The sequence below is a fragment of the Ostrea edulis genome, chromosome 6, assembly GCF_947568905.1.
Source record: "Ostrea edulis chromosome 6, xbOstEdul1.1, whole genome shotgun sequence".
NCBI classification, from domain to species: Eukaryota; Metazoa; Mollusca; class Bivalvia; order Ostreida; family Ostreidae; genus Ostrea; species Ostrea edulis.
The window spans coordinates 7,079,889-7,105,275 of NC_079169.1; the positions used below are offsets into that span (position 1 = coordinate 7,079,889).

The 25,387-nt window shown below is 35.3% G+C and overlaps 2 protein-coding genes across 6 annotated transcripts; one reads left to right on the forward strand and one right to left on the reverse strand.

Moving 5' to 3' along the window:
- LOC125645943 (uncharacterized) lies at window positions 1–2,776 on the forward strand. 2 transcript variants are annotated; one of them, XM_048871961.2, is made up of 2 exons: window positions 1–98; window positions 1,899–2,776. In XM_048871961.2, the coding sequence occupies exons 1-2, from the start codon at window positions 43–45 to the stop codon at window positions 2,704–2,706; spliced, it is 864 nt and encodes a 287-aa protein (XP_048727918.2). In that variant the 5' UTR covers window positions 1–42; the 3' UTR covers window positions 2,707–2,776. The 2 variants fall into 2 exon arrangements, with proteins under 2 accessions (XP_048727918.2, XP_048727919.2); XM_048871962.2 differs by lacking the exon at window positions 1–98 and adding an exon at window positions 1,510–1,642.
- On the reverse strand, window positions 2,766–23,460 carry LOC125645942 (V-type proton ATPase subunit H-like). Of its 4 annotated transcripts, none has more exons than XM_048871959.2 (15): window positions 23,310–23,450; window positions 20,088–20,105; window positions 15,420–15,501; window positions 13,669–13,768; window positions 13,145–13,234; window positions 12,646–12,759; window positions 11,188–11,292; window positions 10,177–10,274; window positions 9,365–9,475; window positions 8,347–8,431; window positions 7,980–8,158; window positions 6,748–6,873; window positions 6,246–6,347; window positions 5,308–5,421; window positions 2,766–3,832 (listed from the first exon to the last, which is right to left on the reverse strand). In XM_048871959.2, the coding sequence occupies exons 1-15, from the start codon at window positions 23,365–23,367 to the stop codon at window positions 3,760–3,762; spliced, it is 1,455 nt and encodes a 484-aa protein (XP_048727916.1). In that variant the 5' UTR covers window positions 23,368–23,450; the 3' UTR covers window positions 2,766–3,759. The 4 variants fall into 4 exon arrangements, with proteins under 4 accessions (XP_048727916.1, XP_055997423.1, XP_048727917.1 ...); XM_056141448.1 differs by lacking the exon at window positions 23,310–23,450 and adding an exon at window positions 22,257–22,344; XM_048871960.2 differs by lacking the exon at window positions 20,088–20,105 and having other exon boundaries at window positions 23,310–23,460.
- Window positions 23,461–25,387: the final 1,927 nt, after the last annotated feature.

Consider the following 25,387-nt stretch of genomic DNA (forward strand, 5'->3'; position numbering starts at 1 on the left):
AGGCACAGTGAGCATCAGAGTACTAATGTAACATCCAGGGAAATGGGCTTCGAGCAGGAATCATGCTATGATATTAGCAACTTGGAGAAAACAAGAAGGTTGGTGTTTAAAATGTTTAATCAATTATCTATTACTTATTAGTTTATTTCTAAGAAATTCATTTAAACAGAAACATATCACGTACACATCACGTTCATGAATTCATTATCTTTTTTATATGTAGACATATTAGTCATTGTATGTATTCCTCAGAGATCAGTGTGTAGATGATAAAGCCAAAAAGTATTAAAATCAGAGTCATGTATTTAAAGAGCTTTAAACTTAGTTTTCAACGACTACAAAAGCGAATTTTGGAGGTGTGTGACAGTTCACCCCCCCCCCCCCCCCCCCCCCCCCCGTTATTTTGAGGGCTGCAGTTCCCACCCGCTAGAGCGGTAAAAAAAGCCATCCAATATGATGAAACCCCCTCCCAATATAGATGTAGATGTTCTGGGCCCGCTCCTGGACTACATGTACGATCGTCAACTAAATTAGGATATATAATAGGCTTCTCATAGTTACTATGTTAACCTGTTTTAGTATTTTATGCCTTTTTCTATGTATTTATTGTTCTTTGTTTTAGTTTGTTTTTGTTTTTACATGTAAAACGCTTTAAGGTAATTCTCTTCATTACATAAAGCGCTATATTTAAATGAATCACTGAAGAGACATTATTTGTCGAAATGCGCATCTGGTGCATCAAAATGTGTACCGTATAAGTTTTACATAATAACGGTAATGAAACGACATGTCTTGATAATTATTTTTCTTTGAAATATTTCCCCAACTACCCCTTTTTCTAAAGGCAAATGTCACAACAGAAGTTCATATTAGTAAAGTATCGTTTGTTAAGGATAAACTGTCGTGATTTCAAACATAAATGACTTTAATATATTAAAATAAGAATCGATGAAAAAGATAACTTTCTGATATAATTCCATTAACTAGGATCCCCGGAGTCGTAATTTTTGCTTATACGATCATATATTATTACAATATTGACGTTCCTCCCCACATTATGTTGTATATCGAATTTAAACTGTCAGTTATTTGAACCTAAAAAATCTTCTTTTTTCATTTTACTGATAAAACAAAGCTATTACATACATGTTTCAGTACAGCGTTCTGGGTGTATGAATGACAAGATTACAAGATACTGTGACAAAGCTTTCTGACAATAACTAAAGTTATCACATTCATAGATCAGGCAGCTCCACTCTATATAACAGGTTCATAAATTTGATAAAGAGTTTTCCGTCCAAGAGCCAGCTGAATTTACCTGGGATTTAAATTTCATGGGACCGATAGGACAGGTCTGAGACCTTTTGTGGCAGTGATAATATAGAAGAAGAAAAAAGCTTTACATAAAGCCATTGTTTCAGAAATCACCTTGTTTACTACAACTTTATAAAGGAATTAAATATATAGATATATCTATATATATATTCTTTAGATGCCTTGTCGAATGCATAGCGTAGTAACTTAAGAAAGTACATCGAATGTCGGTTTGCAAGTCCGCAAAGTGCACAACAATGTAACTAATCATTCATTGGACTATATACATGTAAAGTTACAGGAGTAAAAATAGCCTTCAAGAATGAAAGTAAGTATAAACGGTGACTCCAGCTCCAATTTTGTCGCTACACGTAAGAGGTGCATAGTACCATAAAAATCGCCGCGAAATTTAGAATCCATGCAGTGCACTCTGGTGACCGATTCGATTAGTTAACATAATTTATTAAAGTTTTATCCAGAAAAGTATTTATAATTGATACAGCTATCTGCCCAACTTTTGATATAAGTATCTGTAAAACTTTTAACTAAATTTTGATGACGCTAATCCCAGCTCTACTTTTCAGATTATTAAACATGTCCAGCGGTTTGAACATGTCTAAAACTGCAGTAAAACGAATCAAGCAGAGCGAACTCCAGCTGAATTCGACCATCCACAAAATCAACTCATCCTTAGCAGAAAGTCTCCATCAAATCGAACACAATGTGCGAAAAATCGAGCAGGAACAAGGGCAACAAAAAGGCGAGTACCAGCCGTATTACCTGCGGCGACGTCACTCCATCGAACAAATTGTCGAGTCCGACAATGCCTTCCCGTTAAACAACGAGCTTCGCGAGAGAGCGAGCAGTGTCGGCAGCAACCCAACAGCAACATGCAAACAGCAAACTCTGAGCAACTCTCCATCCAAAGAATCGGTGTCATCTGAAGGAAGTATTGGAAGACGTGATGTCAGTCCTCAGAGACAAACATTCCGGAAAAGTGAAACAGCAGACGTCAATCTTCCGTCCAGTTTATCCCAGTTCTACCAATTCGGTCGAAGAAGAGAATCTAGACGAAATTCATTACCAATGAGTTTTAGTCTCCAGAACTCTCATGACCTTCACGGACATAGCAAAGACACACATGGTAAAGAAGGAATTACTGTTCGTCTGAGGCGCGTGGAACACGAACTTTCTCAAAGAAAACCAAAGAGCAGACGACAACTTACCACCTCAAGCATGACGTCCATTGATGAGAGAAAAGAGCAGGAGAAGTTGGAGGATGAGAAACGACAGCAGGCCGTTGAGGAATATGTAAATTCTATTGAGGAATGTAGTTACCTCCGAACCAAAACGCAACACGAATTATCAGTAAAGGAAGTCTTCCGGAAATAAGTTTATGTGAATGTGTGTTTGAGTTGAAAATGATTCCACCTTTGAAAATACAACAGATATTTTACATTGTATCACGTTTTATTTTTCTAATTTTAAACATACTTTCAGGCGTACATAATCTTTTTTCTTCAACAAATTGCAATCATACTAAAATAATGGAATATTATAACTTAATACAATAGTGACTTAATCACATGGACATTCAGTAAAACATTTAATTTACTGAATGTTTGAAAGCAAGATGAACCGACCTTATCCATGAAGTCGGGCCTTTGATCAACACTAGAAGTCAGACATGTGACGATGATCACGGAGAAGAAGGCGTAATGTCCTTCAGGTACCTGAACACTACAAACAACCATCTCAAGGAACCTCTACACACTGCACATAAAGATATCTAATAAGTGTATTTCATTTCATTACAAGTTAATCGTGAGATATTCGTGTTTTACAGGAAGATTCACTGAATATCAAGACATTTATAGAAGGCCAACATTTCTTCTTGTCAAACTGAAGTACACAGGGTCATAAAAACTGAAGTTATATTGATAACAGAGAGATATAATATGCGTCCTGAACCATACCAAATAAAAGCCTCGCATCTAGTCATGTAATTTTGGGGGGGGGGGGGGGGGGGTGTTGTTGAAAAACTCCACTTTTCAGGTTCAAAGATGGAGTATTTTTTATTATAGCAAAGGAAACCTGTTGCCCTATAACAAAATTGCAATAGATGGTTTCTTTCTGCAGAACTTTAAATATTCTGTCCAAAAACAAATTCTGGCCAGTGCATAGAGAGTCCTCAAGTCCTTTGACATGAAAACAACAAATAATCGAATTTTGTATATCATATATAACACACATAAATATATAAATCCCGACTTTATGACAGATGCTATGATAATGCTAAATATAGTTTATATAAGATAGTGGAATCGATCACAGTTAAGTGATATCGGCCAGCCTGGAATGTCATGGTTACCCTACATAATGCTACACGACTCTGGAGTAAATGTCTATGACTAGTACACGAGAATCCCCTGGAAACTGTTAACGCTATGCAGCAGTCTGTACCATTCCAGGCACGTCCTTAGGCTGGTCTGTCTGTAACTGACGACCCAGGTACTCCCTGAAAGAGGAAATTTACAACCAATCAGTATTGGTGTTGTGCATATTGATTAAGAATTGCCTAAAGTATACATATACTGTAAAAACTCCAGAAACTTTTCTAAGCAACTGTTATTGTAATGATAAAGGTATGTAATGGAAATCATTTTGAGAACTAAATTTCTATGAAATTGTAATCCTGCAAAAATAGGTGAAAATAAAATTCTTGAAAACAAAACACAATCTATATTATCAATGATAGAAATATATTATCAAACTTTGTATTATGTAAATTAAAATGCATTTATATACATGAATCATAAAAATATACATGGAGATAGGTATAGGAGCATTCTGTATGACTTGTATACAGGAGAATCGTTGGATGTATATTGTTTAACAACCCAAGAATCTTTCACTCATATAGAGACGTCACCGTTGCCTGTGAAGAGCTAGTTTTGACTTGTATCAATATTAAAAAGTTAAAATTTTGGCTTATGCTCGACGCTTACGGCCTTTGAGCAGGGAGGGATCTTTATTGTGCAACACCTGCTGTGACACAGGGCTTTGGTTGTTGTGGTCTCATACAAAGGACCACCCCATTTAGTCGCCTCTTATGACTTGAGCAATGGGTACTGAGGGCCTATTCTAACCCGGAGTTCCACAGGATACAGGAGATAGATATAAGGACATTCTGTGTATAACTATGTATAAGAGATTGGTATAGGGACATTCTGTATATGACTTGGGTACAGGGAACTGATACAAAGCCAAATAATGAGTATTATTACCTAATCTACTATATAAATTGATATTACACATATTTTTTTCCAACTTTAATCAGCAGAGAAAGGTGCACAAAATGAGCAGGGTAAAAACATTTCATCACATGACCTACTATTACCCAATACACATGACGAACTGTTTCCCGGTCACGTGAGAAACTATTGCCCGATTAACAGATTAAGTAATAAAACAATTATTTCATGCCTACTTGGGGAAACAGTCAAAACTATTGCCCCTCGGTAGTGGCGAAGACCGGGAAACTGTTCTCGGCCTACGACAACAGCTTCCCGGGTCTTCACCACTACCTAGGGACAATAGTTTTGACTGTTTCACGAGTACGCATGATATAATTGTACACTGTAGAAACACTGGACAGCTCACAAAATACAAAGAGATTTTTTCCATATGGATAGAGGCTTTCAACGCCAGCACTGTGTGTAGCATACTCTGATCTTGAGTGTCAAGTAACAAAACAGGAACCTGTAAAAATGCTAGGAGGTTGGACAGATTGTAGACAAAATGATCTTGATAAGATTTTCTTCAATTCATAAGTATTGCAGCCACCCTTTGCTCTGGGTTTATGATTTTGAATTTTGTTGTCCCATACAGTGGATAAGCATGGAATCTTTAATATATGGCAGAACAAGTAGGTATATGTATGAGTTGACATCAATCTTGCTTCATTTAGAAGAAATTTAAAGTCTGCTTTACCAGTTATGGACCATCAATTTTTGGACAGCGATGAGGGCCTCGAATCTGACATTGGGATCCTCATGAGACAAGTACTGCATCACCATCTGTTTACCCCCCAGCTGTTCTATCACACTGAAGTAAACATGACAATGTCAGTTTATGGTTGGCATATACAGTATAATTAGATGACTTATATTAACAATAACTCCAGTGCGAAATCTTGCAGACAATAAGTGGTGAATTACAGTATACACGTATTGATGACAACACCTATGTAATGTTCACATAAACCTTTCAATGATGGTCATAAATACAGCTCATTTCAATATTTACACCCATTAACATTACTTACACTTTCCCCTGTGGATAATGACTGACATACTTACACTTCCCCGTGGATAATGACTGACATACTTTAATTCCCCCGTGGATAATGCCTGACATACTTACACTTTTCCCTGTGGATAATGCCTGACATACTTACACTTTTCCCTGTGGATAATGGCTGACATACTTACACTTTTCCCTGTGGATAATGTCTGACATACTTACACTTTTCCCTGTGGATAATGACTGACATACTTTAATTCCCCCGTGGATAATGTCTGACATACTTACACTTTTCCCTGTGGATAATGCCTGACATACTTACACTTTTCCCTGTGGATAATGGCTGACATACTTACACTTTTCCCTGTGGATAATGTCTGACATACTTACACTTTTCCCTGTGGATAATGCCTGACATACTTACACTTTTCCCTGTGGATAATGGCTGACGTACTTACACTTTTCCCCGTGGATAATGGCTGACGTACTTACACTTTTCCCTGTGGATAATGCCTGACATACTTACACTTTTCCCTGTGGATAATGACTGACATATTTACACTTTTCCCCGTGGATAATGACTGACATACTTAAATTTCCCCGTGGATAATGACGGACATACTTACACTTTTCCCCGTGGATAATGCCTGACGTACTCTCCAAGGTCATGAGCAGCAACAGACAGGATCAAGGGATCTTTACTACTTTCTAAAAGTCTAACCAACATCCTGCAGAGTAAAACATGACAGATAATTTATACACATACCACAGTATTTGCATTTAGATATACAATTCTGACACACACAATTCCCAATGCGGAAACATTCGAAGATTTTATTCATTAACACATACATTAATACTGTAACCTGAACAAACCTAAATTACCAATGTGAACGTTGTTTGTAATAAACAATAATCACGACAGAATCAAAATTTACACAGCACAATGTACATGTAACTGGTCTGCAATGTTAAGTATTCAATAAGTAGTAAGCATGTCTCAGGAACACTTCCTGCATGTGATTTTTAAACTTTTATAACACGGCTGATGCATGTACAGAAGATATTGATAACTTGCTTCTCATATGTTACACTGCTGCATGTAATGAAGTAGCTTAATAGTCTTACTTAAGGAGGGAGTAGTTATTCTCATTGAGTCTGATTGCATTTTCCCGCCAGAACTTCTCATTCTTGTGAACTGGGCTCCACTCCAACCTCCCTGATTTGATCTCTGATGTGTATTCATCAAAGGAGCTGCAAGGAAAGCACACACACATTAAACAATACAGACTGGAATGAAAGTTACAATCCTCTATGAAAAATAAACTGTCCAGCAAATCTTATTAGAAAATGCATTGCACTAAATTTATTTCATGTGTTGGTTTTGGAAAACATTGACCTCTTTGTTATCTTACATTGGTTTGGGGGGATGAGGAGGGGGAGATGGGGGGGGGGGGGGGTAATGGGGAGAAGGGGGTTGACAACATGTAACTGAGAGTGATTGTGATAGTCGGTGTATGTTTGCCTAATCTACTAAATGCCAGTTTAACGTCACAAGATACTCATTATTACATGAAATACACCAATAAAAAGATGGTTTTGAAGGATTTAAATTTTGGGGTAATGTTTTTCCATTGAAATTTCAAGTAAAGTTTTGTAAATAATGCAAAAGTAAACGTGGTTTCATGGGAATTTTTTGTGGTAAATATTGGATTTTAGCAATATCAAAACATTTACGAATAGTTTTACGAACTTTTATATCAAATATCTCCCTGGTATCTTGTATCTTTAATGTTTACAACGTTAAAGGGACTGATTCACGATTTTACCCAAAATTTTGTTTTTCACTTTTAATGATCAAAATCTACTGTCTAATGTGTTTGAAAGATTTCACATGAAAATTAAGGTTATACATCATCACAGAGGCTCATTTTAGAGAGTTTATTCTTTGTTTTGTAAACAAAAATTGCGGTATGCTATTGTTTACGAAATTTTCAAAAGAAATGGATATCGATCTAAGTATTATTATATTTTTCATATTTCAAGCATTTTTAGGGTGAAATGTGTCATCTAAAAGTTAAAATTTGTGACTATGCAAAATTAAGATTCATTATATTACAAAATCAATATTTCACTTGTTTGTTTGTTTACATAAAAAGACTCGAGTCTTTGTTTACATAACACATATTTAAGGCTGAAATATTGCTTTCATTCTTGCATTCTGAAGGTCAAAATTTTTGGCTGTTAACATTAAATGAGTTATATTTCTAATGTTTAACATCAAAAATGAAAAATATTTTTATTAAAAATCGTGAACCAGTCCCTTTAAGGAATGTCCAGCGTTTTACAGCCCCTGTTACCTGAGATCCTGGACAGACTCTTGTAGTTTCTCATTAAGGTATTCTAAGTCATCCACGATGTCGGGATCATCAAACTTCCTGGATTCCAGCAGTTCAAGCTGTTTCAGAACCTTACATTGCACCATTGCCACAGCATGTTCATGGACCAAATCTCTTTCCTCAGGCTTTTCTAACAAGTTCTATGAAGAAAAGAATCTTTAACGTGAGATAATTGCTTGCCGTCATATCATTGTTTAATACCGTAAAACACAATTACATCGTATAGCGAATCTCTAGGGCAGTGATAAACAATTTGTTATAAGCAGACTTCATTATATTGAACAAAGTTTTTTTTATTTTCCTCTCATAAGAGAATAATCTTACATACCCTAAATGTGGCCAGGATAATTCTAGATACTTTTTCCTTCACAGACTCACTCAGAATGTCTGACAACACTGGAATTATTTTATCTCTGAAAAATTAAAATTGCATTGAAATATTTTGGGTATATCAGCCATATATAGATAATAATACCTGCAATGAAAAAAAAAGGTTCATGGATCACAAAACTTTCATGAATCTCTATTCTGCATCCATTAGCTTGTTTATCTCATTCACAGATTTAGCATTTTCGCTGTAAATGGACGAGTCAACAAATTAAGAAAGCTAATCTCAAATGAGAATAACCCGAACTAGAATCAAAGTAATATCTGTGCAAAGCTTTGTGACCTAACATTTAGTTATAGAACAATCGTAACTCAAAAATAGCTCAGTGATGAAGAAAAAACAGCAATCCTCTTCAAAATAATGGCAGAACATCTCTAGGACCACTGTACAGAAACGTCATCTTCGCTAGCCAAGGGTGACGATAGTGTTTGTCAGAAATAAACATGGTGTGTTGTCACCCTTGGCTAGTGAAGATGGAGGAACCTTTGTAAAAAGTTTGATGACAACGAGTAAAGCAGTTATACATGTAGTTCTCCAGAAATAGCTCAGCCAATCAGAATCACCGTTGGCATTTCTGATCACTGGCAGAAGTACCATAATTTGTTTGTTGCCAACTGAAGAGAATATGAGCTTCTTTTAAAATAGGCATATGCCACAGGCATGCAGCTGTTCTGTAGAACTTGGAATTTGTCCCAGCCCACCAGAACCTATGGACTGAGGACATGCAACATTAATGTCAGACCACTTTTGGAATATGGAATATTTTATGGTCAAGTCAGTCATTCTACAGAAATCAGAAATCAAAACTGTAAAAAAAACTTTTGCGAAGCACATAAATAAACACATACATGTACTGCCTTGGTTCAAATAAGTAAAAGAAAATGAAAAAGGATTTATACTGTTCCATAACACAATCCTCGTAAGACATATTTATGCGATCTGTCTCTGTGACACTTACTTGCTCATTCTCTCTGCTATATGAGTGCTGAAGCTGAGACACCACAAACAAAAAATCAGCTGATACTGGATCTGAAACCCAACCTTGCTTCCCAACAACACAGACACAATCCTACAAGTACAAAGAGGTCAGAACAATAAGGTTATCATACAACCTACAAGTACAAAGAGGTCAGAACAATAAGGTTATCATAAAATCCTACAAGTACAAAGAGGTCAGAACAATAAGGTTATCATACAATCCTACAAGTACAAAGAGGTCAGAACAATAAGGTTATCATAAAATCCTACAAGTACAAAGAGGTCAGAACAATAAGGTTATCATACAATCCTACAAGTACAAAGAGGTCAGAACAATAAGGTTATCATAAAATCCTACAAGTACAAAGAGGTCAGAACAATAAGGTTATCATAAAATCCTACAAGTACAAAGAGGTCAGAACAATAAGGTCATCATACAATCCTACAAGTACAAAGAGGTCAGAACAATAAGGTTATCATACAATCCTTCAAGTACAAAGAGGTCAGAACAATAAGGTCATCATACAATCCTTCAAGTACAAAGAGGTCAGAACAATAAGGTCATCATACAATCCTACAAGTGCAAAGAGGTCAGAACAATAAGGTTATCATACAATCCTACAAGTACCAATTCTTATTACCTCGGTTCATCATGGCAGATGTGGTCAATTTAGTGTATCAGTATTTATTTCAACATTGTGATATAGGTATTTACCATGCTAGTATTGAAATTAATTCATAGTAATGTACGAGAATGATAAATGTCCAATCATAAGGTATCTACAAACTTACGTAGCTATTCCATCAACGTCCACAAACACCTGTCGGTATTTCTCGATTCGTAGCATCATTTGAAGACAGCGAGCTGCAGTCTGTATGTATTCATTACCCTGAAACGCGACGTCTACATAGTTACTTTATACATGTACACACCATTGTCATGAAATGCAATTATCCGTATTATTATATAGCTAATAAATAGTCTATTATAAAATCTGCGTAAAATCTAGAGAATGTTAGCGTTCAATATCCTGAGAATTTATTGAACGCTAATTTTGCATTGCGTAAATTGTGTGCGCCCGAAACAATCCGAGTATGAGCGTTCAATATTGACCTTACTGTAACGAAATAAACAAGCCAAAATGGCAGACGACGGTCCTCCGAATCTGACAGAGCTGTTATTTAATATTCATTTTATTTACTTAAACAAAATGTTTTACTGTACATAAATCATGATGTCCCCATTCACAAAATCAGTTTGCTTCATGCATCAATGACGGGTTTAATATTGAACAGTTAAGAAATGCACACTTTCACCTTAGATGCCAATATTGATGAATTCTCGTCTCTTTTGGAGTATTTTGAATGAAAAGGGATATAATTTAACAACTACATGTACATACTTTAGCTATATCATAAAAGGGTTATTGAACTTATATAGGTGAATATTGGCACTCGTTGGCTGTAAAAATGCACTCACAAGCTCGTGCAATTTTACAGCCAACTCGTGACAATATTCACCAATATAAGTTCAATAACCCTATATTATTCACTCACTGTCTATATCAGTCCTTTTTATAACACTTGCAAAACACATTAACTGGGTTAACAGATACAAAAATCATTTGAGGACAATTTCTATTGTTTGTAACACGCAAATTCATCTTTGCAAATGTATTTACACTGGATATTTCAAAAGAGATCTACATAAACATGTACAATTACAATCCATTGTATCGTGTTTTCAAACAGTGACTATTTTCATAGTAATTGTATATCATTAGTTTTAACAACAGAACTTACCGGAAGCCTGAGCTGATTTTTTAGCCAGTCCATATAAAACTTTAAGTCATCCAACCCCATCAATTCTTTACCCCAACAGGCAATCTTAGCAATGATTCTACTGGTCTGCAAAAAAAAAATGATAACATCTATTATAAAATTCTGCAGTCTTCAACATAATCAAAGGACTTTTAAATACTAATACATTTGGAAGACGTTTTTGGACCAATGAGCCAAATGCAACAAGTACTGGCATTTTACCAAATTACCAAATGGGATATGTTTATTTTTGTCAAATATAAAAGTATTGGGGATTGCAGAGAGTAAAATGGATTCTCACAAAATAATCACATCATTAAATATCCTTTTTCTGTGCCTAAAGTGATCGACACTTAGCGATACCCTTAGTGTCAGTGTAAAATTAAAAAGATTTTAAATGTTCACTAGAAAGTTATTGGTTATTCTAATGGGTTTTTTCTAAGTAACACAACAGAAGTAAACAAAGATTTCTCCTCTAGATTGATTGGTTGATTACTTTTGCATCCTGTCGAGAATTTTTCACTTGATCATATTGAGTGTATACCATATACATGTAAGTGGTATTTTTAGCGAGACACAAATTTAGCGATTTGTCCATGAGTTATGAGAATACATATTTAGTGATAGCTAACTCTAGCGACTTTATAATTCCAAGAAAGAAAGGTATTACCTCCAATATGGAATGGATATTGGCGATATTCAATTTTAGCCACCTCAACACTGTTGCTAATTATGCCAAAATTAAATTCTCACCTATACAGTATTACCATACTCAGTTTTTCATGTTAAAGGCTTAATTGCTACTTCACTTTTAATAATGTGTCTCGTATAACTATTTAACTCTTCAATGCTCAAGGGCCTGTGGAGCTCACATGATTTCACAGCTTCCTTCAGACCTACAAATCTGGAGTTCGATCCCAGGAAACGACCTGGAGATATTTTTAATTTCTATGATAAAGTTGTAGTCTATTTCGACACAGTAAACTTACTCTATATATAGCCTTTGATGATCATTCAATATACAGGAACTAACAAGTGACATGATCATTTATAATGGCATACTATAAAATCCATAAATCTCAAGTTTTCATATTCCAGTTGTACCCGATTCACGATAAATCTCTGGTTCTAATATTCCAGCTGTACCTGATTCACGATAAATCTCTGGTTCTAATATCCCAGCTGTACCTGATTCACGATAAATCTCTGGTTCTAATATTCCAGCTGTACCTGATTCATAATAAATCTCTGGTTCTAATATTCCAGCTGTACCTGATTCACGATAAATCTCTGGTTCTAATATTCCAGCTGTACCTGATTCATAATAAATCTCTGGTTCTAATATTCCAGCTGTACCTGATTCACGATAAATCTCTGGTTCTAATATTTCAGCTGTACCTGGTTCACGATAAATCTCTGGTTCTAATATTTCAGGTGTACCTGGTTCACGATAAATCTGTCGTTTCTGTTCAGGAGATGTATAAATGGCGTCCATACTGATTCCTTCATTTGTTTGGCATACTCCTTCAGGATTTCTACTCGGGCTTTGTCCTCCTACAATGCAAGATAATCAGCTATAATACTGTATACATTTCCGCAAGGTGATTTTTGCATTATATACAGTGTAGCATTTGCAGAATAGCAATAAAATTTTCCTGCAGAGAAACGTCCAAAAAAATTTGCACAAAGGTACAAGCCATTTTGCAAGTAAAACAGTGATTTACACCAATTTCTATTATCTGCAGAATAAAAATAATTCACTTCACCGGTCTCATAGAATCTTAAAGTGGTGATTTTGTTACCTATAATTTATTTTCTATATTGAGAGTCTGGATGACTAAATATCTAGAATTATTCAACTAGAAATATACAAAAGTTGAGTTGGAACTTCCCACCTACAGAAAACAAAGCTTGAAATTGACATTATACGACAACATACCTGTAACACATCGTCCAGCATAGTCAGAATATACTGTAGAGTCTGGTCTTTAGCTATCTGACTCATCAGATTAAAGAACGTCCTCGCAAACTACAACATACCAGGTTCATAACTCTCAATATCTGATTACTCGAATGAGTGAGATCCTGTAACACCTTACCAGCCAATTCCATAAAAGTAAAATAAATGTATGATACAGCTCCTAATCTTTACTAGCCAAGGGTGATGATACACAGTGAATATCGTGTATCATCATCATCCTTGACTAACGAAGATAATAGCTCCCTTAAAAAATGAAACTTATGATTACAGAATACTTTGAGCTCATAACAGCGTACGAGAGGAAAATAACTCTCATTATCTAGCAATATTAGAAAGAAATTAGCCATTCTTATGAATTCCACAATGACTTAAGTGTTACAGCTGGCTTATATGACATGTTCCCATAAGAATGTATCATATGCAAAACAATATAGCGAGTTGAAACTTAGATTTAAGAAACAAAGGGGTATAACTCTGATTACCTGCGGGCCAGCCTCCCTCAACATGGCAGATTTTGTCTCATTGTTGGCATTGTCAAACTGGTAAATGAAATTGTAGTCCTCCTGGGAAATCATCTGTCCCCTGTCAAACGAAAATCAGCTATTACTCGACCACAGAAATCAGTTACATCACAAACAAAAATCAGCTATTACACGACCACAGAAATCAGTTACATCACAAACAAAAATCAGCTATTACACGACCACAGAAATCAGTTACATCACAAACAAAAATCAGCTATTACACGACCACAGAAATCAGTTACATCACAAACAAAAATCAGCTATTACACGACCACAGAAATCAGTTACATCACAAACAAAAATCAGCTATTACACGACCACAGAAATCAGTTACATCACAAACAAAAATCAGCTATTACACGACCACAGAAATCAGTTACATCACAAACAAAAATCAGCTATTACACGACCACAGAAATCAGTTACATCACAAACAAAAATCAGCTATTACACGACCACAGAAATCAGTTACATCACAAACAAAAATCAGCTATTACAGCAGCACTGAAATCAGTTACATCACAAACAAAAATCAGCTATTACACGACCACAGAAATCAGTTACATCACAAACAAAAATCAGCTATTACACGACCACAGAAATCAGTTACATCACAAACAAAAATCAGCTATTACAGCAGCACTGAAATCAGTTACATGTCAAACAAAATCGGATTTATGCATGGTTGAAATGGAGCAAGCGACAGAATGACACAGCATTTGTTTTTACTAGTTTAGATAACAAGGTCTCAGGAAAAGCTGTACAAAACAATGTATGTACATCCTATTTTTTTCCCCAAGGCTTTCATATGAACGGTGAAGATAACGAACAGTGATCAATCTCATAACTCCTGTAAGCATGACGAAATAGAGAGTTGGGCAAACATGGAACCCTGGACACATCAGGAGTGAGATCAGGTGCCTAGTTGGAGTAAGCATCCCATGTTGACCAGTCACACCCGCCGTGAGCCCTATATCTTGATCAGGTGAACTGAGTTATCCATAGTTAAAATCAGTGTGCCAAGAATGGCCTAACTATCGTTATGAAACATTATTCAGACAGCTTTTGACCCAATGATAGGTTGTATTGGCAAACTAGATTGTTATAATGACCATAGAATTTGCAAAATGCTGATTTGAAACCCCTGCCCCATTAACTTGTTTGTCAGTAGCCTGCTTCGATTTCAAAACAATCTCTTGCATATATCGAATCAGTAGAGATATAAACACACCATATGCAGGTAATAATGGAATATTGCTACATGAATATAGGAAGTTGACAATGGAGAAGCTGAAATCATCCTGTTTGTCATAAAGTTGAGTTTTTAGTTTGCTGTTAATATCTACTTTCAATAAAATATCTAAGTATGAAGCAGAAGTTTTATTTCTCAGACTATTCTGTTGTGTTTCTGATCTTACATTTGTATCATAGCTTTTGTTTCTTCCCCTCAAGGATTTTTATACTATTCATATGGTAGATCATACACCCATCATGCCTTCTATCTAAGGATGTTATACCATTCTTCTGGTAGATCATACACCCATCATGCCTTCTATCTAAGGATGTTATACCATTCTTCTGGTAGATCATACACCCATCATGCCTTTATCTATTAAGGATGTTATACCATTCTTCTGGTAGATCATACACCCATCATGCCTTCTATCTAAGGTTTAGAAATGTCTTGTTTTTATGAAGTTGCCACTTACTGAACATAGCTTTGCCAGTTGACCCGGTTTGCTCTCACATCATTGGCTCTCTGCTGCAGTAAACTGGTGGCCACCTGGGCACCTGTAAATACACCACAGTTCATTACCACTACATCATAGTTCAAACACAAAGTTTTACTTTAATACAAGAAATGTTGAGATATCAAAACCTCCATTCTATACATTTCTATCATTTTCTATACCTTTGGCTTTTACACGTCTCGAGGCCATCTGTGTAATTTCAAAAACCTTTCAATAATCATATAAATTTGTTAAAATTCCTCTGTCTTACATCAGAGAGACACTTGTGTTACAGAGAGCCCGCAGTTCAACAACCTGTTACTTGTGTAAACTGATCACTCTGAATGAGAAGAATTTAACATGTTTAGGGATCAATATTTGGATGTCTGCAGGGACTCTGCACACTTTGTAACCTGTCACAAACAAGCAGATGTCCTCTGACAACACAGCCAATGCAGTTTTAACGGATTCAGTAAGTATATACTCTAATAGTACTAATCACACTGTAGTACTAATCACACTAACAAGGACAAGAGTACAACTCAGTCCTCACTACATGTAGAACAAACAGTCTCATCTATACAGGTCAAACAGTTTAATATCACAGTCCTCACTACATGTAGAACAGTCTCATCTATACAGGTCAAACAGTTTAATATCACAGTCCTCACTACATGTAGAACAAACAGTCTCATCTATACAGGTCAAACAGTTTAATATCAATTTTTACCAGGTTATCCTACACTGGTGAAATCTTCACATTTCATTTGATCCATTTCTTTAATTTTCATAACCGGTACAAATACTTTGTATTGAAATATGTACATCTATCAGGAGACTGTTATGTCAGTTAAAAATCTATGCTGTTTTAATATATCATGGATTTCTAGATTGCTTGTATTATGGGGGGGGGGGGGGGGGGGGGGGGGGTATGAAAATAGACCCTGATAATAAATACAACCTCAACATTCCTGGTCCTGCTAGATCTTCTAAATCTTTAAAGGTGAATGCACGTACATCATACTACACGATGTTTTATTCAATTTTATCAAATTTCTGTGGATCTGTTACACAAGCGCGCATCATTTATCTGTCATTCATGATCACTTATATTTTGTGAGGCGTTATTTCTCCAGTATAGCCTAATTGTTGAATTTATCTTTGTCAAAATTTGTCATATATTTACATTCCAACTTATTTTATATTAATAAAAAAACATGCCGAGTTTCATTTAAAAATACTATGCAGTAACCATGGTCACAATGTAATGTCATATAAACAGTAACATTGATATCACATTTGCTAATCTGACCAATAACATGAAGAAGTATCCATGACAATTCCATGGTTCTTGTTGACTGACAAGCACAAAAACATGGAGAATTCTACGAAACCAGGATCTTAAAAATTTCTCTGATGCCCCCATATAACATCACTGTCATCTAAAATTTGATTAATTTCTCAGCATATACATGTATATGGCACAACAGATGTAAAATAACGAAAACTCCAAACATGAGGATTTTTTTTATCTCATTGTGAACTTGAATTCATGCAGAGTAAAGTTCTCATGAAGAGAACTTAATCTCATGTTTCAAAGTACAGAGTACATTTGGACAAAACGTTACCGACCAACCAAAATCAGCAGATACTGTCCATATAGATTTGTGAGATTTCTTTTCCTTTTAAAAATCTTGATTTTTATAATTTTGCAGATCTTTGCATAGGATTTCAGAAATTTTACAATATTGACTGCATACATTTGACAGTGATGGTGGTCCTTAACTTTCGTGTAAACATCACAAGGGCACATGTACATATACATCTTTCAATATAGATGTACCTCAAGAGACATCAAACTGCAATTACATTTCCCAATGGTTATTTATAGCAAGCACAGGGTTTTGACACAATCTGAGCAAACTGGTATATCTCTCTACTTTGTACAGTATAATAGTCTCCTATTATACTACGCATACCAGTTTGCCCAGATTGTGTCAGAACCCTGTGGTAGTAAGAATTCATCTGACACACAAATATTGCAATACACAACCTTCTGTTCAGAATTATCTAAGTTGTACATATAACTCGGGGATTATTTTACCACCTATATGATGCAATATGTGCTTGTTTAGAACTATCTAAGTTGTACATAAAACTCGGGGATTATTTTACCACCTATATGATACAATATGTGTTTGTTTAGAACTATCTAAGTTGTACATATAACTCGGGGGTTATTTTACCACCTCTATCATGCAATATGTGCTTGTTTAGAACTATCTAAGTTGTACATATAACTCGGGGATTATTGTACCACCTCTATGATACAATATGTGCTTGTTTAGAACTATCCAAGTTGTACATATAACTCGGGGATTATTGTACCACCTCTATCATGCAATATCTGTTTGTTTAGCATTGTCTGGTCCACCTGGCTCTGGCTGCGATGGAAACGCTGGCCGGTTTGACCGGTGGACATGAGGACTTTTCCAGGCTCGGAGAAGCGCCGGGAGTAGAGAGCTCTTCTTTGTGCACTGTCTTTATCTACTTGTGTGTTCTTCCGTTGTGAGAGATCCGACACCAGTTCCGCTGGTGCATCTTCACTCTCATGTTCATCCACCTCATCTTGCTCAGAGTTCTCTGCCCTTTGTTTCCCCGAGACACGTAAACATCGGAATCTTTTAAGAGTGGCGTCAGATGGTACATCACTTTCATTGTCAATTTTTTTCTCAGCCACAGCGTATGAACTGGTTCGCCTCATCCTAAATCACTTACTTTCACTTGAAGCTAATTCTTACAGCATGTATGATCAGTAATCTAGGGGTGCACCAGCTATATAGTTCTTCAGAGTGGCACAGATATATTATCATAAAATACATCAGATTCCTAGATTACTTTGTTAAATATTCCAATTCACTCAAAACATCACAATTACAGATATAATCTCAAAGCAGAAGTTGGTGCCCAAATTACGGTGAATAAAAGGCCAAAATAAAAACCCCAAAAATGTATTAATAAAAATTTGCTCCTTTAGTCACTTTCACAAGCCCGTCGATTGCAGATAAATTACAAGCGTTCAGGCCACACCTTTCCTGTGTCTCAGTATATAATTTCTGATCCAGTTGTTCCTTTAATGTTAAACACAATTCACTTCTGCTCCGTGTAAGTCCCTGATTAGAACACGATCACTTCCTGAGAAGAGATGTCACTACACCATCTGTTACTCTGTCCATTAAGTCGCTGTCCAAAATAGGTATGTCTACCTGCGACTGTCACACTACTAAAACATACCTGATCTAACCATACCCCTGCCTTTACCGCGAGCCTGGAGCAGTGTTTTCAGATTGATGCAACACTGCCTAATTCATATTGCCCCAAGATATACAAGAATATTTCGGATATATACAAGAATATTTCACTTTCAACATGTTCAAGTAAGTAAACTGCAAATGTATAAATGTATCATAAGTGTACAATTAAGTTGCATTTTCATCATGAGCCAGGGTTACCATGTGTTTGATTTATTACCCTGGAGGGTGACCAGTAAGTTGGACACTTGGTTCACAAAGATAACATCTTGGTATTATCTGTCTGAATGGATTCCTTGGTATAACTATAATCTACATACTAGACCAATCTATAGAAATAATTAGTCACTCATAGAATATCAAATAGGAATATCACTGGTTGCATGGTACTAATTAACTAAATCTTCTGAACTAATTTATACATGTAATTGTAGAATATCAAATATGAACACCCTTGACAGCACAAGACAAGCAAATTGTCACACAACATCTTCCTTACTATATAATCATAATTAGCAAGAACCAGGATTTTGCAATACACCGAAAATATGACCGAAATGGCTCAAGTAAATATGAAGCAATATGTGCACTTTTTTCATCGATAAGAAATGTGATTTTGAGTAAGGAGCTATTTTTGTCATTTTTAGAACCTTTTTGTTGTACATGCATGGACTAATAACTGCCATGGTAAAGACCATGTTTTTCACTCCTGATTTGTATGTTTCCAACTGACAGTTTGATTGCTTCAGCTTTATTATAAATTATAACGTGCACAGTCAGATCTACAACTAAACAGTGCCTGATCTGCTAAAAAAATTAAAATGCAGTAAATAAAAGAAAAACTGAATACTGGGAATTTGATTTTCTTTTTTTCTGCTTATAAGGTCATTGTTGTGCTAATTAATCAAATAAGAAAATATTGCATTTAATTAGTAATTGTCTACTGGTATGAAAAGACCAATACACAATAAATGAATTGCTTTAAAATTTATCTTCCTTACTTGGGCTTCATCAGTAATTTCCCAAAATTCAGTTCAAAGTCTGTTCGAGAATAGCTCAGAAAAAGGGCAGAAACCAGCATGCTTGAAGCATTATGCAGTGTAAACTGTACACTTTCATTGACCACTTTAAGTTTAAGACTTTTGGAGAAATACAATAAATTAAAAAGCAGCTTGTATAGTGTAACATGCAGTTTGATAAAACTGATAAAAATACAAAAACATGCTTGAAAGAAAATTTTCAAAGAACAGTATCAAATCCATGATTGATTTTCATACATTGTCAATTAAGTGTTAATTAAAGAGAAACTGAACTTGAAAATTATGTCTTGACATACCAATCGGTAACCCCATGTCTGAAATATAACAGATTACCAATATATCATAATAATGTTTTGTACATACAAGCAATCTTGCTTTCCATACACTCTTTCAAAACATCACTCCTTCATCCAGATATACACTACAAAGCTACCATGTTAATCAATCTAATTAAAATCAGACCTTCTCTAACTGTTACACTGCCTTCTCCAGTGTAACGGTTAGAGAAGGTCTGATTTTAATTAGATTGCCAAGTTAATCTGTTAAACAACAAGCAATTCCACAGATATATACAGTAAAACCAATCTGATTAAAATCATATCTTTTCATCCACTCTTGTAGATCCCTACAAAAGGGTCTGAAGGAACCCCATACAGGGTCATCTCCTGGGGACCTTTCTGTTTTTTAAAATATTCATGACAGATCTGACCATTCAGACATCTTGCACTATTTGGCTGTTCAGGGAAGATGGATGTTGAAGTTGAAAGTGGCAGTTCAAACTATCCTGTCTTTCTTTAATATCAAAGAGTTAAAAATGGAATTAAATGCATTGCTACAAAGAAAAGACTGCATAGCTGTACTTCTGACATACTATGGAAAGTCAATACTTTACAAAATCTTAATTTCTGTAAAAAAGAATTTTATATCATGCTGATATGGGGGAGAAAATTATCGCATTTTGTCCACTTGTTGAAAGATCAGGTGACACGCATCTCCAGTATCCCAGTTACAGTTGTAAACATGGTCGACATGGGCATCACCATGTTATGTACCAACTCCGTGTTTATCACTGTAAAGCTCCAAAAATACTCAAACATGTACTCGGTCACATTTCAAGACAGTGCAAATTATGCATTGCCATTGGCTAATTTAATCACATAACAAAGGTCACCAGGAAATGACCCTCCATGGGGTTTCTTCAGATCCTTGTGTAGCGGATCAAAGGATCTGATTTTAATCACCCTTATAATGAATACACTATATAATGAATTCACAATTATTGTGAAGTGGTATTTATTCCCCTAAGAGAGTAAAATAACAAAAATTTTGTTCTACATAACAAAAGTTTGGATATAACAAATGTTGTTGTTTTTTTACCCTAAAGGTTCACTGTAACTGTGTTTCACTGTATTATGAGGTTTGGTTATAATGAATTGTTTTTTTTCTGACCCTGGAGGTTCACTGTAACCGTGTTTTACTGTAAACATTTTTATCAGGTATCTCTATATGTAAAAGTGAGCACGGTTTAATGTGCTGCACATCACTCACACAGCAAGTTTGAATGACCATGATGACTATCAATGATTGTTTGTCTGTTATTTTTGCTGATTTACATCCCATTAGAGAATATCTCATTCATGTATGCAAATTACTACAAGTTTTGACCTATGCATGGAGGTCAAGGTCATAGCAATGAGGATTCTTTATCAAGCCAACAAATGCAGTAACATAGGACTTCTGTCTAGGACATATTCAAAGGACCTCTTTCACTTCTAATGCTGGGTGCTTGGTGAAGTAGAACAGTCATGTTAAATGTGGTGCAGGTTTGATGTGGCACTGGGATCAATTATCAAACCAATTTGCAGGCCTCCTGGTTGTTAAGCAAGTACTCAAACAAGAAGGCTATCATGACTGGTTGAATGTGTCAGTAAAGAATAATAAAATTGTGGAATTTAAATGTTTTAGTGCCTAGACATAATATAGTATATAAACCATTAACTTCATCAGAAAAAACTAACACCGTCAATAAATTCGAGTTCTAACTTTTCTTATTGCCTGGGTATACCACTATCTCAAAAACTTATCAATTCTTCCTGAATCCTGACAAGTTTGGTAACCTAGATTTAATGGATATATATATATGTTCAACTGAGTATGCCTGTTATTCCTTTTTACATCACTGAGTCTGGTGTATGAATTTATTTTTTCCTTGCATAATTTTCACAGAAATTTTACTGAAATACATAAATATACGTATACTAGCTCTGACAGCAAGTTTTGGCATTGCCTGCTGCCAATGTAACATTAAACAATCTACTGTTCACTTACTTGTTGCATGTAATTAACAGAGGGCAAAGCCCTCTCACGTCCCAAAAGGCCGTGAGAGCGGAGCTCTCCCTATAGATAACACATATATACATGTTTAAAAGGGAAATATAGAAAACTAATGAAAAGTTAAACCATACCTATGGAACTTAAAATTTTTGGTCCAAATGGGGGTCGATCCGAATACGAGCTTGCGGACATGTATTTCTCCATTTTGTATCTCATCTACCCTAGTTCACATCATTCTGAGATGTTACATAAAATGCGTAAAAACATGCAAATCATAATTTTTTAATCATATATAATCACTCCTCGATTAACGCAATCGCACCATGTCTCCTATGTTTGTAAATTTGATAATATCGACGCTGAATATGACGTCACAATGCACTGTTTACATCAATTGCGTTATAAATATTTCCCGCGTTCAATAGGATCCCTTGGGGATCCGGGTTATAATAGGTCCTCAGTACCCCTTGCTTGTCGTAAGAGGTGACTAAATGGGGCGGTCCTTCGGATGACACCACAAAAAAACGAGGTCCCGTGTTACAGCAGGTGTGGCACGATAAAGATCCCTCCCTGCTAAATGGCCATAAGTGCCTAGCATAGGCCTAAATTTTGCAGCCCTTCACCTGCAGTGGTGACATCTCCATATGAGCGAAATATTCTCAAGAGGGATGTTAAACAATATACAATCGATAGGTGGATCAAATTGTCAAAATCCCAAAATTAGGATGTTTGGATAGAGTTCTGTCCGCGTGCTAACTTCGGGTTGTTTTTTGTCCTGTTTTGGCTATAGGTACTAATTCCAATACTTTTTGCTTCGCCCTCAAACATGGTCACGCCTTAAAGATATATTATTTATATTGGTTTTGTTAAAAGAGAAGAAAGTTGGGTTGTTTTTTTTTTTTTTTTTTTTTTTTTTTTTTACAAAAGTTGGGATTTGATCAGATGCAAGTTGCTGTGTACCAGTCACTGTTTCTTATCTTTAAATTTAATCCAGGATGAAGTTCATTTCAATACTAGGCATAATGTAAGTATATATATATATATATATATATATATATATATATATATATAAAATCTTAAATATAACTCGCTGAAATATCAGTCACCAACTGACTAAGTCTGTCACTATATTTTTTAAAATGAGCTTCAATATTTAGACAGCTGATGACAAGGTTAAATTTTACCTTTCTCAATGTCATCAATATTACTAATGACACTTCCTAAATTTGAAATGTTGGCCATATTTGCCTGGAAGTGTTGTTTTACCCCTACAAATTCTTCTGTCACTCAGGGTTTTATCATATGACTTGTCTCTAACTTCCTCTTGTATTTTATATTCTAATTTTGCTAGATAATAAACGTTCTTGTGATCGCGATCATTTTTGTCTTTTGAGCCCGATATAAAAAGAGTTTTAAGGAAGATAACTTTCTGTAAAACATTAAATATCAGCAACACTTGTGTATATTCCTTTTAAATGTGATTGCCTTGCTGCATCGCTTAGTCGGTTATCGTGTCGACTGATGATCTTTTTCCCCGGATTACTTTCTAATAAAACTGCATTTTTTTTTTTATTCATAAAGTAAATTTGAAAGTTTTCAATTTCAAAGTATTATATTGTATTTTCATCCATATCAATTATTCAGACAGGTGGAAGTGTGTTGTTGTTAAGATAAAGAATCTAAAGGAACGTGTAGACCGTACACCGTATAGTTATGAACACAGAATTTACAGTGTCAAAATTATGAACTAAATCACGAGTAAAATAAATGATAACTTTTCAATCATGCACAGAAGGATGAGTAATTTGCTTAGGAAGTTGATACAATTCTGCACTTTTCAAATCACACCACCCCGTATAGGTCTATAGCTCTATACAAATTTCCCCCACTTTTTTAAGACTTAATTGATAGATCAAGAAAATGCATTGAATTACATTTCATCGTGGATTAATTTTACTTATAAAAAACATAAACTTAGTTTTAACTACTAATCTAAAAATTCTTGTAAACGTGAGCACATCTAACACCAGCATATGTGTTATTCCAACCTAAACAAAATCTAACCGCAAGCGTATAATTTTGATGGAAACAAGCAAATTACAAGTACATGTTGGAACCTAAAATTGAATATTTCCATGCCTCCGTCAGGAAATGACCGAGACATGCAAACCTAGTGTTACCTATTGCCGTGCTATAATCCCTCATTCCGTCAAAATTCAGTTTCCGTTAATCTATCTCTGCTACTGAAATTTATACCACCAAAATGTCCAGGTCAAGTTCTAATTATCACAGTGTTTTGACACCATATCTGAGCAATCTATATAATTATACCGGTTTACTCAGATTGTGTCAAAACCCCCGTGGTTATCATTAATGGGTTTTGGTTGGGTAATACTTGCACAGATTTGCGCCCCTTGGACATAAAATATTTCAAACAATTCATAGTTTATCCTCATTATCTCCGACATACATGAACATTTATATCTACGTCACGAATTCTCCTTTAAAACCCATTCATTTCTAATACAAGATCAGTAATAAAACAAGAGAACATACTGTATGGACTAGCAAAGACACGCAGCAGCTTTAAAGTAATGATGATACAATGTACTATTACGTATAAGTTGGATTTGTAAAATCTAATCGTATTACCAGCTTTATGTATCGTCCTGAGCTGACTTTAACAACGTTACCGGATTAAAACCGGTTCTATTGACACGCATGACTGAACATACCTATATATACATGTAGGTATTCGAATTGAAAACTTCAAATATCCGAAATTATTACCAAACTTGTAAAAATTGATTTCCGTCTAATTCGTTCCCCAAAACAAAAGAAATTATATTTTAAACAAAATCTCAAACTATACCAGTGTACATGTATAAAGTGGGTTAGACTCAGCCAAAAAGAATGCTTCGGAGTTTTCCTCTTGCACCAAGTCCCCAGTCACCACCTCGCAGTGATTCTACGTCCAGTCCAAGGTCAGGACGTCCTGAAGATTCCTCTGGTGTATTATCGCTTCCTACTTGTACTTATTGTAAGAAAAAAGATCATCTGATTCAATTTGTAAGAAAAAAGATCATCTGATTAATTTTGTAAGAAAAAAGATCATCTGATTAAGGTTTTTTTTTTTTTTTTAGCTTAGCAGCTAGAAAAAATGGCATTGACAAACTTCAGCCACATGCTTGACGTACATTCAGAAATGATAGGAAAGCATTTGTTAAGTTGTTTTTTTTTTTTTTTTTTTTTTTTTTGGTCT